The sequence below is a fragment of the Ascaphus truei genome, chromosome 4, assembly GCF_040206685.1.
Source record: "Ascaphus truei isolate aAscTru1 chromosome 4, aAscTru1.hap1, whole genome shotgun sequence".
Taxonomy (NCBI): Eukaryota; Metazoa; Chordata; class Amphibia; order Anura; family Ascaphidae; genus Ascaphus; species Ascaphus truei.
In genome coordinates, this window is record NC_134486.1 from 347309699 (window position 1) to 347325165 (window position 15467).

General features: G+C 41.0%; 1 protein-coding gene across 1 annotated transcript in view; it reads left to right on the forward strand.

Moving 5' to 3' along the window:
• CSMD1 (CUB and Sushi multiple domains 1) overlaps nt 1–15467 on the forward strand; it is a 2556145-nt gene that overhangs the window by 2292482 nt on the left and 248196 nt on the right. Inside the window, exons 43-44 of the mRNA XM_075598211.1 lie at nt 4341–4518; nt 6277–6422. Of these exons, the coding sequence (XP_075454326.1) occupies nt 4341–4518; nt 6277–6422 (324 nt within the window). The remainder of the gene's footprint in view (nt 1–4340; nt 4519–6276; nt 6423–15467) is intronic.

Genomic DNA, 15467 nt, shown 5'->3' on the forward strand with positions numbered 1-15467 from the left:
GTACGTCGTTTTAACACCCATTATTTTATATATGTGTTGTATTTAATAAAGTTTATGTTTTAATTAATACATTCATCACCAGGGGGTGAACTCGAGTGCTATATTGGGTTATTCTCTACCTTTTCTATTCACTATATACCCAAAGCACCGTTCACTGTTCAATTTCTTTGAGGCAGCAGCAGGGGCTTCCCTATTGCTCTATGTTGTATGTTAACCCGTTTGGTGGCTGATAGAATTCCTATGCATTGCATTGCCAGCCTCAGGAATCCGATGAATGCAGATTTCTATGGGTCAAGGCTCATTTGTAAAAACACTTACCACGTATTTGGTGTATACAAATGAGATTGAATAGGCTAACCCCCTTATGGGTATGTTATACTTAGTAAATCTGGGGAATGTAAAAAAAAGTATTGCTGCAATGCTGATATTTTATAACAAACACTTTTAATGCAGCTGTATCGACCTTTAATAAATCTAGGTCTTAGAGCTTTTACTTCTATTTTTGTACATTTTAGACCACAAATCTCTTCTTTAGAAGAACGCATAGTTTTGAAAGTTCAAAGATGAATATGTTTTGGGCTGACCCATGAAATGTTATCACAGCAATTAATGAATATCTGACTTGAATGTCTTTGTTCTGCTGTTTTCTTTATTCCATTATAAAAGGAACAAAGTGAACTTTAGCTAGATAAGATTTATTGGTATAAAATGTACATCTAGAGGTGACAAATTGTATTCTTATCTTGAAGCTGAACAGGTACATTACAGTATAATGTAGATAGAATGAAAAACAAAAAGCTGCATATTTGGTTGTAAGCATCATGCAAACCAGCAAATTTTACCACATTGACTTAATAAGTCAATGTGATAAGATTTGCTTTTTCCCATGATCTTTTTGAGGTACACTTACAGTATACATTATACTTGTGTATTTAACACCAAGATATACAAATGGGGTGCGACACAAGTTCCTCGCATGCTTCATTTGGAACGGATGGACCAGGGCTCAAGTGCGGCCGTAATCATGGCCAAGCGTGATCACAGGGTCAGCGCAGAAGGAATTTCCCAGAAGGGATTAATGCAGCAGTGGTCCCTACTTCTAAATTGGACTCCCGCAGTGTTAATCCTTGCGGGTCGCCACCAGTCTGTAAGAGCTGTGCAGACAAAGCAAAGAGAAGCAGTCCCTCTCCCTGTGTTTCCCCGCACAGCTCTTACAGAAGATTGCACTATTTTTAATATTATTTTTAGTACATAGGATTGAAACAGGGGTCTCCAGAGCTAAACCACATTCATTTCATGTCCAGTGACCCTCTGCTTCCTGAGGTACAGGCCTCAGTATCGGGTGCCTGTATCTCCTGCAACTTTCAATCTCCCGCGTCATGACCCACGTGACCTGGACATTAAAATTTGCAGGAGATACTGAGGCCTGTACCTCGGGAAGCAAAGGCCTTATATTAGGTCTGTCATGTCCCATTTGAGAGGAAGTGGAGGAGGTGTCAACACTTCGCAGAAAGAAGAAAAGAAGATCTGCTCCCTGGTGACTTCTCTTAAAGCAACGGAGGACCCTGGAATTCTGCACATCAACATTTATTTATTTTTGTGCCATCGGGCAAGGATAATGTTTTCTTGTTTTTGGATTTATTTTTTCCTGATTATTTTCTGTGTGTTTATTTTTGTGCCATCGAGCACGGATTGTTTTTTTCTGGTTTTGGATTTGTTCAATTTTAATGCATTACTTTGGGTCAAGCTGAGGATCATTGCTTTGTATGTGAAGTGAGGATCATTGCTTCATTGGTCAAAAGGTAATTGGTGCCACAGTTGGATGAGGAGGATGAGCTTTCATTCCGGCAAGGGTAAGAAACACATTTATTAACTATAGGTTGTCCATTAATTGTCAATGTGGCTATCTATGCCCCTATTGAGGGCATACTGTAGATATACACAGTTACAATCAATGGATTTAATGGCTAGTATTTGTTTTTATTGTACTGTAAGGTGTCTTTTATTTAATTGTGTTTTATTTTTATGTTTCACAAATGAACATACTGTGTGTGGTGTGGAGGGGTGTAGTTGGGCATAGAAGGGGTAGGTGATATGGTAGTAGGGTGCCCATCAATTGCCAATGTGGCTATCTGTGCCCCTGTTGAGGGCATAGAAAACCACAGTGACAATCAATGGATTCAATGGCTAATGTTTGTTTTTATTGTACTGCAATGTGTATTTTATTTAATGGTGCTTTTTTTAATGCTTTACAAATGAGCAAACGCACTATTAGCCATATTTGGCTAATAGAGCAGTTGCCCATTTCTGTGTTTATGGTGATAGGGCTAAAGGGGGGAGCGGGGTTACTACCCACTAAGGTAATTGAAGGGTTACTGTCCATTAGCTAGTGTTTTAATGGTTGTGCATTGGACATATATTGGATGTTGGTGCCATGGAGGAGGAGGATGGCCTTCATGCTGGCAGGGGTGTACTACTTTTATTTACTATAGGGTGGCCATTGATTGCTTATCAATGGGCAAAAACGCTATTATTCAGATCTTGCTAATAGGGCTATTGCCCATTATTGTGTGGTGGGGATAGAGAAGGTGGGTGATGGTGGTAGTTTCCCCCTGGGAGGGTAATTAGGCCTTCCGAGGGGTATCAGGGGGTTACTCCCTTCATTAGCTTAGCGGTTAGCCGCTAAGGTAATTAAAGGTGGTGTTATTAATGTATTTTTATTGTTAATGTATTGTTTATGTTTTAATTAAAGCTTAATATTGATTGCCAATGTGGACATCTAGGCTCTTCATTAAGAGTATCTAGTAATCCACAGTGACAATCAATGGTTTTATGTTTTAACCACTTCATTACCATAGCAGTTAGCCACTTAGTTAATGAAGCTTTGCTTTCAGTTTATTTTTATTTTTAGTACATAGGATTGAAGCAGGGGGTCTCTGGAGCTGAACCACACTGATTTAAGGTCCGGGGACCCCTGCTTCTTGAGATACAGACCTCAGTATGGAGAGCCAGTATGTCCTGCAAGTTTAAGTGTCCTGGTCATGTGGACCATGATGTGGGAGATTTAAACTTGCAGGAGATACCGGCACCCAAATCGGAGTTCTGTTCCTCAGGAAGAAGGGGGTACCGGATCTGAAATTAATGCGGTTCAGCTCTGGAATCCCCCTGATTCAATCATACAGTATGTACAAAAAATAATAATAAAAACAGCACAAACTGCTGTAAGAGCTGTGTGGGGAGGCACAGAGGGAGGGACTGCTTCTCTCAGATTCTTTCTGTTCTCTCTGCACAGCTTTTAGACTGGTGGCAGCCCCCCAGAAGGATTCATTTAGTGTGAGTCCCAATCTCAAGCAAGGACCCCCACTGTGTTAATCCTTTCAGGCAGGCACTAGATGCAATTGGTGCACTGCTAGAGAGACTGCAAAAAGGGATTGCAAGTGCCTGTCTCAGTAGAGGAAGGGGATGTGACTTTGTAAGTGGTTGCTATAGAAACATTAGAATACATTGAAAAGTCTTAATTTTCTTTTTAAATGCTACAAGTATTTTCTCATAGTACAGAACTGATGTATTAAAAAAACACGTAGGATATTGCTTGAACTGCAGCTTTAAATTGCTACTGTATGTATCAATTGAAAAACAAATTGATGCAGTACAGATGTTCTAAGTTATGCATGAACTAAAATTAATAATTTATATTTACTTATACACATAATTCTGTTTAACTTTAAAATGTATCAAACAGATATGTAATTTCAGACAATAAACTATGTATCATATGTAACAAGTCATATAATCTTCATACAAACCATGCAAATTATATTCAGCTTTGTACTACTTTTTAGCACTACAAAGTTTGTGCAAAAAAACCTTACCGATATCATGTACTTGTGTTTTGAGTCCCTCCAGCACTAAACAAGTTAACTTTTCCCCCATCCACAACTGCAAAACAAATTGTAACTACATTACTAAGTAATTAATGAAAGTCGGGAAGTGAAAGATAAGAAAACTAAAGGACATCTGTCAAATAGTTTTTTTACAGATTTAATTCCCTATCAAAAAATATTTACCATGAAATTGTTCAAAGTATAAAAAAATAACTTGTTCAAATCAATCAAAAACCATGAACTCAAAAATACTATTAAGCTATTACTTTTGAAAAACAATAGCAAGTGTTAAATATTGTTAAACTGGGTTGCATAGTGTTTCAATTTTATGTCCTACCCCAGATTATAGTGGCATACAGAATATTTTGGAATGTAATATTCTAAATTGTTGGAGGAGGACTATTAAGGACTACACTGGTACTTTCTGGATTCTGAAATCTATTGTTTCCTTTACAGCACCTTGTGGATATAATGTATCATCAGAAAATGGCACAATTTACTCACCAGGATTTCCAGATGAATATCCGAATTCAAAGGACTGCACGTGGTTTATTTCTGTGCCGCAGGGTCATGGGGTTTATATTAACTTTACTTTACTCCAGACCGAACCAGTGAATGATTACATTGCAGTATGGTATGTGACCTGAAGTAAATAAATTGGTTTTAAATTGATTATTTTTTCCTTGACTCTGCAACTATGTAATGGATATGGAATTACAACTTGACATTTTTTAAGAAGTAAAATAATAACATATAAGGTCAGTACATGAATTTTGAAAACTAATCAATTTTAACAGATGGATACATATTGCACATTAAATGTGTAATCAATCATTTACTTTTTAGTTATCATTATACCTCTGCATGATGTACTGTATAATGATTGTGAGTTCGTATTAGAAATAGTCATGGAAATCTGCTTAATGTAGTGTGAAATATATTACAGTTACAGCAGTACAGTATGAAGAACATATATTGTATTCAGTAGAAAGACAGTTCTGTATTCAAAATGTAACTGTGCAACATTGAAAGCATCATAATAAATAGATAATTGTAGCTGGTATGTGTGATGTAATGGAATAATACATTAAATATATTTGAGTCCCATTGCAAAGCTGGAAGCCCACAGTGTTTGGAAATAAATATGTTAGAGCCCACATGATATTTTTGGATAACAGCTGCTTATCAGCATATATTATATATTGCCCATTTCACTAGAGGCCTATTTCCTGGTCAGTGTGCTCCATAACACTTACGCATCCAATTTATCAACCTAGAAATCAGAAGATAGTCAGTACACCAACTATGACCTCATAAAACGCCACCCAGTTGGAGGAGCTGCAGAAAATATAACACCACTTACATTCATAAAGTATTTAGTACAAAATCCAGCAACATTCATGTTAATAATGGTGCCCTAATTACATGTGAATGCAAACTAAACTTGGGACTTTCTATTATTTCCCTGTTTTCCAGTCTTTAATGCTCTACTGTGTGCACTGATAATCTTCTAGGTCCTTGTTCAGTAATTACAAGTTGTCATCTACAGAAAATACTATATTGCATAAGAATGTGTGCAAATAAAAAGGCTATATCACCGAATAACGTATTTTATGGCAAAAGGAAGGTCTGTCATGTGAGATCTTTCTAACTTTTTCAGAAATCTGATATTGAACACAAAAAAGGGAAATTAAACACCACACAGTATTGGCTTCAGAGAGCTAATTTGATAGACTTTGGTTAGAGAAGATGTACTGTAAAATAATACACTCAATTCAGTATTATTCTTATACAGTAGACCCAGGTGGTCAAAAATCTTCTGATAAAGGAAGAAAAGGCCACGAGTTAAATGATTTGAAACAGTCTCTCTGATGTACTTGAGCACACATCACAAAGGGATGAGGATTCCGTTAAAATACAGTCTTTTCTGCCTACAAAACAAGCCTAAAAGGAAAGCTTAAAGCCATCAAGGTCTCCTGGGTGACAACATGCTGCTTTCTTATATTCACATTGAGCAACACCTAAAGGCTCTTGTTACAGGTACTTATATAATGCAGTTGTAGGCTATTAGTCTTTTACAATGTACAGGATTATGCTCATTGTTCACATAAGGTCCAATTATTGACAAGAAGTTTAAAATGGTCGGTGAGGCCCAACATTCTTTTTTTTTTTTTTTCAACTGGAGTGGCAATAGCACAAACAAAGCTACACCCTTGAGGAACATTATTTTTTTATGAAATAACAATAAAAATTTGAGTATCTGTTCAAATGTTAAAATACTTAAACATGCATCCTAATCAAACTCATACTGCCAGAGGAGTTCAAATTATTACCTGATCTTTTATTTTATTTATTTTCTTTTACTAACAATTATTTTTTATTTTATTTTAAGGGATGGAGTTGACCAGAATTCGCCACAGCTGGGAGTTTTCAGTGGGAACACAGCTCTTGAAACAGCTTATAGCTACTCTAATCAAGTACTTTTTAAGTTTCACAGTGACTTCTCAACTGGTGGATTTTTTGTCCTTAATTTTCATGGTTAGTATTTGCTATCATACAAACACTTTAAGTGTAATTATTGCTATATTGTTTATTTCCTTAACAGTGGTATATATTCATATATTAAGAAATGATGTGAATATTTGTTTAACCCTTTGCGTAGCGGGAGGGCCACTGCACCAAAGTGCCACAGCCACTCCCGCACATTGTAATCACGTGACTAGGGTCACTGGTGACATGAACAGAAGAGGAGGGAATCATTGTCTTTCTGTTTCTGCTCTGGCCAGGTCGCATTCAGTGAACATTATCTTCCATTGAAAAACAAGCATAAAATGCATTACACACCCACTACGTCATGGGGCTTGGAGTGCCAGACCCTATGATGTGGCGGATACATCATGGGGAACTCAATGGGTTAATATCTGTTTTGTTACAATTGACATGTTTTGTATTGGGTATTATAATTTAGATGATTTTTTGATATTTCGTTTGGGAAGGAATGTTATCATTTCACAGTGAAGACATTCTGATAGCTGCACTGTAAGATTCCTGGTTTACTATAGAATACACCCTCCCTGTTTCTACAAAACACATAAACACCACTATGTGGTAAAACTTTTGCATTTATTATTTAAGTAATAATCTCCGAAGAACAGGGCATGACTGGCCAATACTGGGAGAGTTGACTTTAACCCAGCCAGGGCATTATTGGCCAGTAATGATTACCTATTATAGGCTAAATGTAGACTTTTTTCATAAACTAATAGGCACTTTTGTATGGATATATAAATTGGAACTACTGTACGCTGATGCACCTGTGTAGGAAAAATAAGTAAAGTAGCAAATGAGAGGGTAGAGAGGTGAGTGGGGGGTGGGAGAAGAGAGAGAGGGGAGGGGGGAGAAGAGAGAGAGAGGGGAGGGGGGAGAAGAGGCAGATGAGGTGGGGGGAGATGAGAGAGGTGGGGGGGCGAAGAGAGAGAGGTGAGGCAGGGGGAGAAGAGAGATAGGTGAGGGGGACAAGAGAGAGATGGGGAGAGAGGTGAGGGGGTGTGGAGGAGGTGAGGGAGTAGGGGAGGAAGAGAGAGAGGTGAGGGGGGAGAAGAGATAGGTGAGGGGAGAATAGAGAGGTGAGGGGGAGAGAGTTGAGGGAAGGTATAGAGGTTTGGGGGGAGAGAGCGAGGGGAGGGGTGGGGGGGGAGAGAGTGATGAAGGGGTGGGAGGATAGAGAGGTGAGGGGGGAGAAAGAGAGGTAGGGGGAGTAGAGAGAGGGGGAGATAGAGGTGGAGCAGGGGAGAAGAGAGAGAGGAGAGGGGGAGAAGGGATGTGATGGGGAACGAGAGAGAGGTGAGGGGTGAGGGTAGGGGGAGGAGGAGTTGAGGGGGAAAGTGATGAGCGGGAGAAGTGGGGGGATGGGGGAGTGGAGGGGAGTAGAGGGAAGTAGAGTAGAGGGGAGGGGGAGAGGCGGGTGAAGAAGAGTTGGGGAAGAGAAGTTGGGGGACAGTGATTTTAACTACAAACTAAATAAAGAAACAGATACAAATTACCTTAGCTGACGCTTTACAAGTTGTGGAAGAAATATTACTTTGTTGCAAATAACAAAGTTACTAGTTAGGACCCGCCAGCTTCTGACAACACTAGCAGCTGTGTGAGAGAGCCTGCATATGCTGCTCTGCTCTGCTCTTCTCTGCTCTGAGAGGAACAGAGATGCAGCTGGAGCTTGGACGGGAGAGGTATTTACTGTTAGCAGTTTTAAATGTGGCAGGTTTTTTTTTTCAAATTCTCAGCGCGTTCCCCCTGCATCTCTGAAAGGTGAATTGGCAAGTTGCCAAAAATTCTAGGCATTACTGAATGAATAATGCCCGGAATTCTAACCAATCAGAGAGCAGGGATATTAATAATGCCCCGAATTTTACAGCTTTCGCCTAAAATACAGTATAAACCTCATTCATGAAATTTAAACTGCAAATAAACTAATTTTGTCTGGCTAGATTCCATTCTTAACTGCAGTATGTCCAGCAGTCAGACAAGTCTTTGAGGTAAAAAACAAAGTCTTTCTCATACATATGCTCGCATGCTACTGTATCTCACAAATACCAGATCCAATTTGAACTCATTTTTTATGTTACACATAATCAGATGTATTGCAGACATTAACAAGACGCTCTGCATCAAACTTGGTGCATAATTGAATGAAAGATTTGACAAGTCTCCAATTAAACAAATGTTGATGCATGTGAAATTATGACATCATACGTACATAACATCTTCTGCATGGGTCATCACAGGGGACCTAATGTGTGGACCGAAACTTTGGTTTATGTGGACTTTAATACACTTTATTTAATTCACTTACTTGCATTGTGCTGTACTCCTTCACCTAGGTCTACTCTGTGACGGATGTCCTGGGTGATATACAGTGTATATATATATATATATATATTTTATATATATATATATATATATATATATATATATATATATATATATATATATATATATATATATATATATATATATATCACCCTTGCTGCAGTGAAAGCACTGTATGCTAGGTGATAATGGTTGAAATGAAGGGTTGCAGATCGGTCTAAGACATGTGCTCACAAGTGATATTCTTTATTTATATTCTTTATAGTGCAGTTCCTATTTAGAGTGGCTGTTCTGTCAGTCTGACAAGAGTGATAGTGACAAGGAAGAACCAGGGGAGCGTTGATACCTTAAAAAGAAATAAAATACATAGTGCAACACTGTAGCAATATATCAAATCGAGCTCCCAAAAGAGCACCTCTACTATATACAGACTAGAGGGCCACAGATGGAGGCTATACGGAGGAGGTGTAATCTCAAGGAAGGGAGACACACACGGAGCTCAGGTAAAAATCTCACAATTTATCCAAACACAATAAAAAATGGAGGCTTACAAGATCCCAATGGGATAACAGCATAGGACGTTGGTGATCGCAATATCACATAACAGCGTCTCTACTGCTTCAAACCGCCACGGTGCATCACAGCCTGGAGCCGACACATCACTTCAGGTCTTGGGGCCGATACGTCACTTCCGGTGTCGCCGCCGGTTGGAAAATGACTTCACGGGATTCCAGGCAATCTCTCCCTCTTAATCGTAGGGCCACGCTCTACGCGTTTCGTCGTTCTGAAACACGGCTTCGTCAGGAGTAGCAGTGACCTATTACAGGTGTCCTTATATACCCATAGTACTATCAATACCCTCTCCTCCTATAGGATAATTGATACAACATCCCTAATTTGTGGGCAGATGAACTAAATGCCTCAACAGACCAGGATGAATACATATTTAAATATTTATAACAATTATAACAATTTATTTATACATTCATAATAAAAGGTTTTAATAAAATGGATAAATCAACAATAAAAAGATTCTCCTTTGTATTCATAAGGAACGAATCACAAATAGAAAAATAGAAAATAGTTCACATTAATTCTATCATATACATAAATCGCTTAATTCTGTCCTACTCTTATTGGCTTTCTACAATACATAAGGAACGGCGATTGATGAATCTTGAAAATATGAGACAAAGAAAATTTGATTAAGAGACAACATGTGATCAAATTTCAAAGTCCTCATATATGAACATACACGACAATGGACCATATTCTTAAAAAAAGAAGCTCTTGGCCATTTCTATGGAACCAATATGTAAACGTTATTACTCTATCAGACACAGGTCGGATCACAAAAATGGGTTCAAGTCAAAGTAAAAATACCCAAAAACATGTGAAAAAGTAACAGATACATAATCCCATAAAAATCATATAAACTTTAATATACAAAAAATATGAACTATGCAAACAGATGCAAAAAAATGCAAAATTATAGAAAAACACCTAACTGAAAATCCACATTCAGGCCTTGAGGCACTAAGGTTTTTAGAGAAAAAATCCAAAAACTCTCTCTCTTTTTCAGTGAGACGTTCCTGTCCCCACCTCTCCAGTGGGGCAGTACGTGTTCCAGCACTGTGAACCTAAGGCCTGAAGTGTCACCCTGATGTTTTAAAATGAAATGGTGTGATAAAGAGTGCGTTGTAACACCTCTCCTCACATTACCAATGTGTTCCAGAATACGTGTTTTTACCGGCCGAGTGGTCTTTCCTACATATTGTAGCCCACATGGGCATTGTATTAGGTAAACCACGTATTCTGTCCTACATGCTACATGTAATGTGTTGTTAAATAGAAAACCTTTCTTTTGTAATATTTGACTGGAATCCAAATTTATCATCAGATCTATGTCTACACGCTAAGCATGTTGTACAGCCAAAAAAAACCTTAATTTGAGGTAACCACCTGTTCCCCTCTTTAGAGACTTTTTGCAAGCACTAGGTGCTAGTGTATTCTTTAGTGAATTAGCTTTTTTGAAAATAACCGTTTGTTGTTCAGGAACTATTTCACCCAAAATTGAGTCACTTTGTACAATGTGCCAGTGTTTACGTATAATTTTCACTATTTTATCAGATTGTCTATTAAAGTTAATATTAATATTACAAAAGAAATGTTTTCTATTAAACAACACATTACATGTAGGACAGAATACGTGGTTTACCTAATACAATGCCCATGTGGGCTACATGGGCATTGTACCACCACTCGGCCGGTAAAAACACGTATTCTGGAACACATTGGTAATGTGAGGAGAGGTGTTACAACGCACTCTTTATCACACCATTTCATTTTAAAACCTCAGGGTGACACTTCAGGCCTTAGGTTCACAGTGCTGGAACACGTACTGCCCCACTGGAAAGGTGGGGACAGGAACGTCTCACTGAAAAGGAGAGAGAGTTTTTGGATTTTTTCTCTAAAAACCTTTGTGCCTCAAGGCCTGAATGTGGATTTTCAGTTAGGTGTTTTTCTATAATTTTGCATTTTTTTTGCATTTTTTTGCATTTTTTTGCATTTTTTTGCATTTTTTTGCATCTGTTTGCATATTTCATATTTTTTGTATATTAAAGTTTATATGATTTTTATGGGATTATGTATCTGTTACTTTTTCACATGTTTTTGGGTATTTTTGCTTTGACTTGAGCCCATTTTTGTGATCCGACCTGTGTCTGATAGGGTACTAACGTTTACATATTGGTTTCATAGAAATGGTCAAGAGCTTCTTTTTTTAAGAATATGGTCCATTGTCGTGTATGTTCATATATGAGGACTTTGAAATTTGATCACATGTTGTCTCTTAATCAAATTTTCTTTGTCTCATATTTTCAAGATTCATCAATCGCCGTCCCTTATATATTGTAGAAAGCCAATAAGAGTAGGACAGAATTAAGCGATTTATGTATATGATAGAATTAATGTGAACTATTTTATATTTTTCTATTTGTGATTCGTTCCTTATGAATACAAAGGAGAATCTTTTTATTGTTGATTTATCCATTTAATTTAAACCTTTTTTTATGAATGTATAAATAAATTGTTATAATTGTTATAAATGTTTAAATATGTATTCATCCCGGTCTGTTGAGGCATTTAGTTCATCTGCCCACAAATTAGGGATGTTGTATCAATTATCCTATAGAAGGAGAGGGTATTGATAGTACTATGGGTATATAAGGACACCTGTAATAGGTCACTGCTACTCCTAACGAAGCCGTCATTCAGAATGGCGAAACGCGTAGAGCGTGACCCTACGATTGAGAGGGAGAGATTGCCTGGAATCCCATGAAGTCATTTTCCAACCAGCAGCGACACCGGAAGTGAAGTATCGGCCCCAAGACCGGAAGTTATGTGTCGGCACCAGGCTGTGATGCACCTTGGCGGTTTGAAGCAGTAGAGACGCTGTTATGTGATATTGCGATCACCAACGTCCTATGCTGTTATTCCATTGGGATCTTGTAAGCCTCTATTTTTTATTGTGTTTGGATAAATTGTGAGATTTTTACCTGAGCTCCGTGTGTGTCTCCCTTCCTTGAGATTACACCTCCTCCGTATAGCCTCCATCTGTGGCCCTCTAGTCTGTATATAGTAGAGGTGCTCTTTTGGGAGCTCGATTTGATATATTGCTACAGTGTTGCACTATGTATTTTATTTCTTTTTAAGGTATCAACGCTTCCCTGGTTCTTCCTTGTCTTTGTTCGTGTGGACCTTGAAACAGTCCTTCCAAGGGTTTGATTGTTTTTTTGTTCCTTTGTTTGCATATGATTTCATTTGCATTTTCTTTCACACTGTGTTTAAATTTTATTAGTATATATGTGCACTATGTTTAGTTGTTGAGATATTGAGCGCCATCTAGTGTGTTTTCTTTAAGAGTGATAGTGAGTTAGGAGGAGAGGTGTGATCAGCTCATGAGTAGAGCTGATCTAGCTACCGTTAGTGAGGTGGAACCAAATACCTCTCACCCTGCGTAGGGGATGAGGGAAGAGCTAGCCCCACTCTGGATGCCTTTGGTCCAGAGTGGTGTCAGGGAACATCACAAGGGAGAACAGTTAGTGGACTGTGCATCAACCGTACCTGTCGGCTGCTGCTGCTGCTGCCCAAGAGAATAAAGAGACTGCTGCTTTTAAAGATAATCCTTGTGTGAGACTGGAATCTCTAATTCCTGTGGGGAATCTCTGTGGTAAGGACTCCACCCTGCATTCTTGGGGCTTACTATAGATGGAGGCGCTGCACCATTGAACCAGAATGAAGGCATCCACCCCAGTAACCTGTTCCTGTTATCCCCCATGTCATCACGGGAGACTCAGGTCCTCCTGTTTCCAGCAGGTATGCACCACACAGAGACACCTAGCCAGACCCCAGAATACCTTAGGGGACCTGATCTGCGATTAAGGGGGGAAAAATGGGCTAGATTTGGAGGCGCTGCTGAGATTACTGAGAGCAACAGGACAGGTTTTCAGCGAAGCAGAGCTGAAAGATGTAGGTACACTTTCAGAGCAAGTGCTGCAGAAGGAAGGGTATTTTTGCAGACTAGGGTATTCAGGAGAGACCGTCCTCTCGCACAGTACACCCTAGGTGCCTTAGGAGGGTGATGTAAATTTTGAAAAAGAGGTTATAGCTGTTCTAGTCACCTTGACGCAGATAGTGTAGGATTCCTGTGGGGGTAGCCTGTTAACAAGGTCAGGGACTTCAGCATAGGGTCTGCACTATGAGTGGCCATAAGCAGGTTGACGCCCAGTACTTAGGAATGCCAAGTACACTAGCCAGTATCCAGAAAACACACCACAGAGTGCTTGTAATGCACCGTCAGCGAGTGCGGTGTACACGGAGAGAGTTCTGCTTAGCCTGGGGTATGCCATGCATTATTTTCATTGATTAGAGCACCATTAAGTGTAGTAAGTGTCTAGGAATGAGTTACACCATAGACACTGAGAGTAGCGCTGTCGTGGGTTTAGAGGGCTCACTAAAGATGGCGACGAGAGATACTTGTGCTCTGCGGGAAATGGAGGAGGTTAGAATGGTGACAGCTGCACCATTCACTGCAACGCGTGTTGCAGCCGATCCAAAATGGCGACTCCCGCCAAACCTAGATCACGCACGTGCTGCGTGCAAGCAGGCTGTAAGAGAAATGTGGCAAGAGATGTGCAGGGGTTTGGCGCCAAACCCAGATCCCCAGCCAAAAGAAGGGAGCGGCGTGAAAGCCAAAGCCACACCCACCTGTGCAATGACTGGCCGACGGACGAAGCCACGTCACACAAAGAGAGAGAGTGCCCCTCCGCTTGTTTCCACTAGAGGGAGGGGGCACACCAAGAACCAATCTCCACAGTCCTCCCCAGTGGAAGGAGGGACATGAAGTGAGGCTGAGGAACTTCACTTCTGCTTGACTGGAGAAGGAGAAGGAGCTAAGTGTGAGACCAGTAGGCTGAGCGAATCAACCCCTGCGCAAAAGATGGCTGCTTAAGCGTGACCACTTAGCAGCTTCCAGGAGGCTTCCTGGTTGTGGAGGTTGATGGCTGAGAATATCTGCGTTGCCTGTGCATCCAATGCAGGTCACCCGGACCGGCCCCAAGTACAACGGCACGGTGCCAACAGTGTGGCAAGTTCTACCTCTTGCCTATCGAGCCATGCCCTATAATAAAGACCGTGCGAGATGCCTCTCCAGCGACGCTGATCGAGATAGAGGAGGCGGAGGCTAAGGCTGCCCTGGTCCCATATGTCACCCCTGCAGTAGAGACCCAGGCCCAGCCACCAAGAGATGTCCCGACGGAGGAGAGCGCGACCGCCGTAGAGGTACTGGAGCGGGCCCGTTTCGTACCCATACATACTGGCGGTGCTGCAAGGACTCGAGGTGATTCCCAGCAGAGGAGCCGTTGCAGTCCTCGTCAGATGAAAGAGACAGCCTGTCATCGGTGCTGATGTGCCGGCCTGCGGACCACCCCAGCTGTAAAGAAGAAGTCCCACTTACCCCTGAGATGGAGCAGACGAGTCCGGAGACCCCCCGATGGCGAGCGCTGGTGCGGCCTGAACCGCATAGAAGTCCCATGGCCGTGGCGACTCCCAATGCGGCAGAGATGGGACCCGAGATGACTCCGGAGTTACCGCAGAGCTTCGCAAGACAGCGGAGCGGTAATAGAACACCACCACCCCCTTATTCCTGCCAGGGGAAGGAGGAACCTGTGGAGAGAGAAGGGCTTGAGGCCTACCTGCCCATCCGCGACCCTGATGGTCCACCACCACCCCGTCCGGTCCTCGACGCACTTCCGGTGCGAGACCAAGGAGCGGATGGAGATTCCGCGTGACCAGCGATGACGTCACTTCCGGGTCAGACTGGCGCCGAGGCCCAGAAGCTTTGATTGCTTCCATAAGGAGAGCTGGGCTGGAAGCCGAGTTCAAAGAGTTTAAAGCCCAAGAAGCCAAGCGAGGAGCCCGAAGTGCTGCCGAAAGAGCCAGTAAGAAAATACCTATAGGTTGTGGCATCGCCCGACTCAGAGACACTGTAATGGACTTTGGCGATCCCATGGTCACCGCCCCTAGCGCCATTGCCCCGGCCACCGCCCCTGCCCCGTCACGTGTCATGCCACCGGGTCCTAGTGGGAGTAAGCTGGATAAGACGCCCACGTTTTCAACTGATTGGCGGGATTGGGTGACAAGTGATGAGGATTC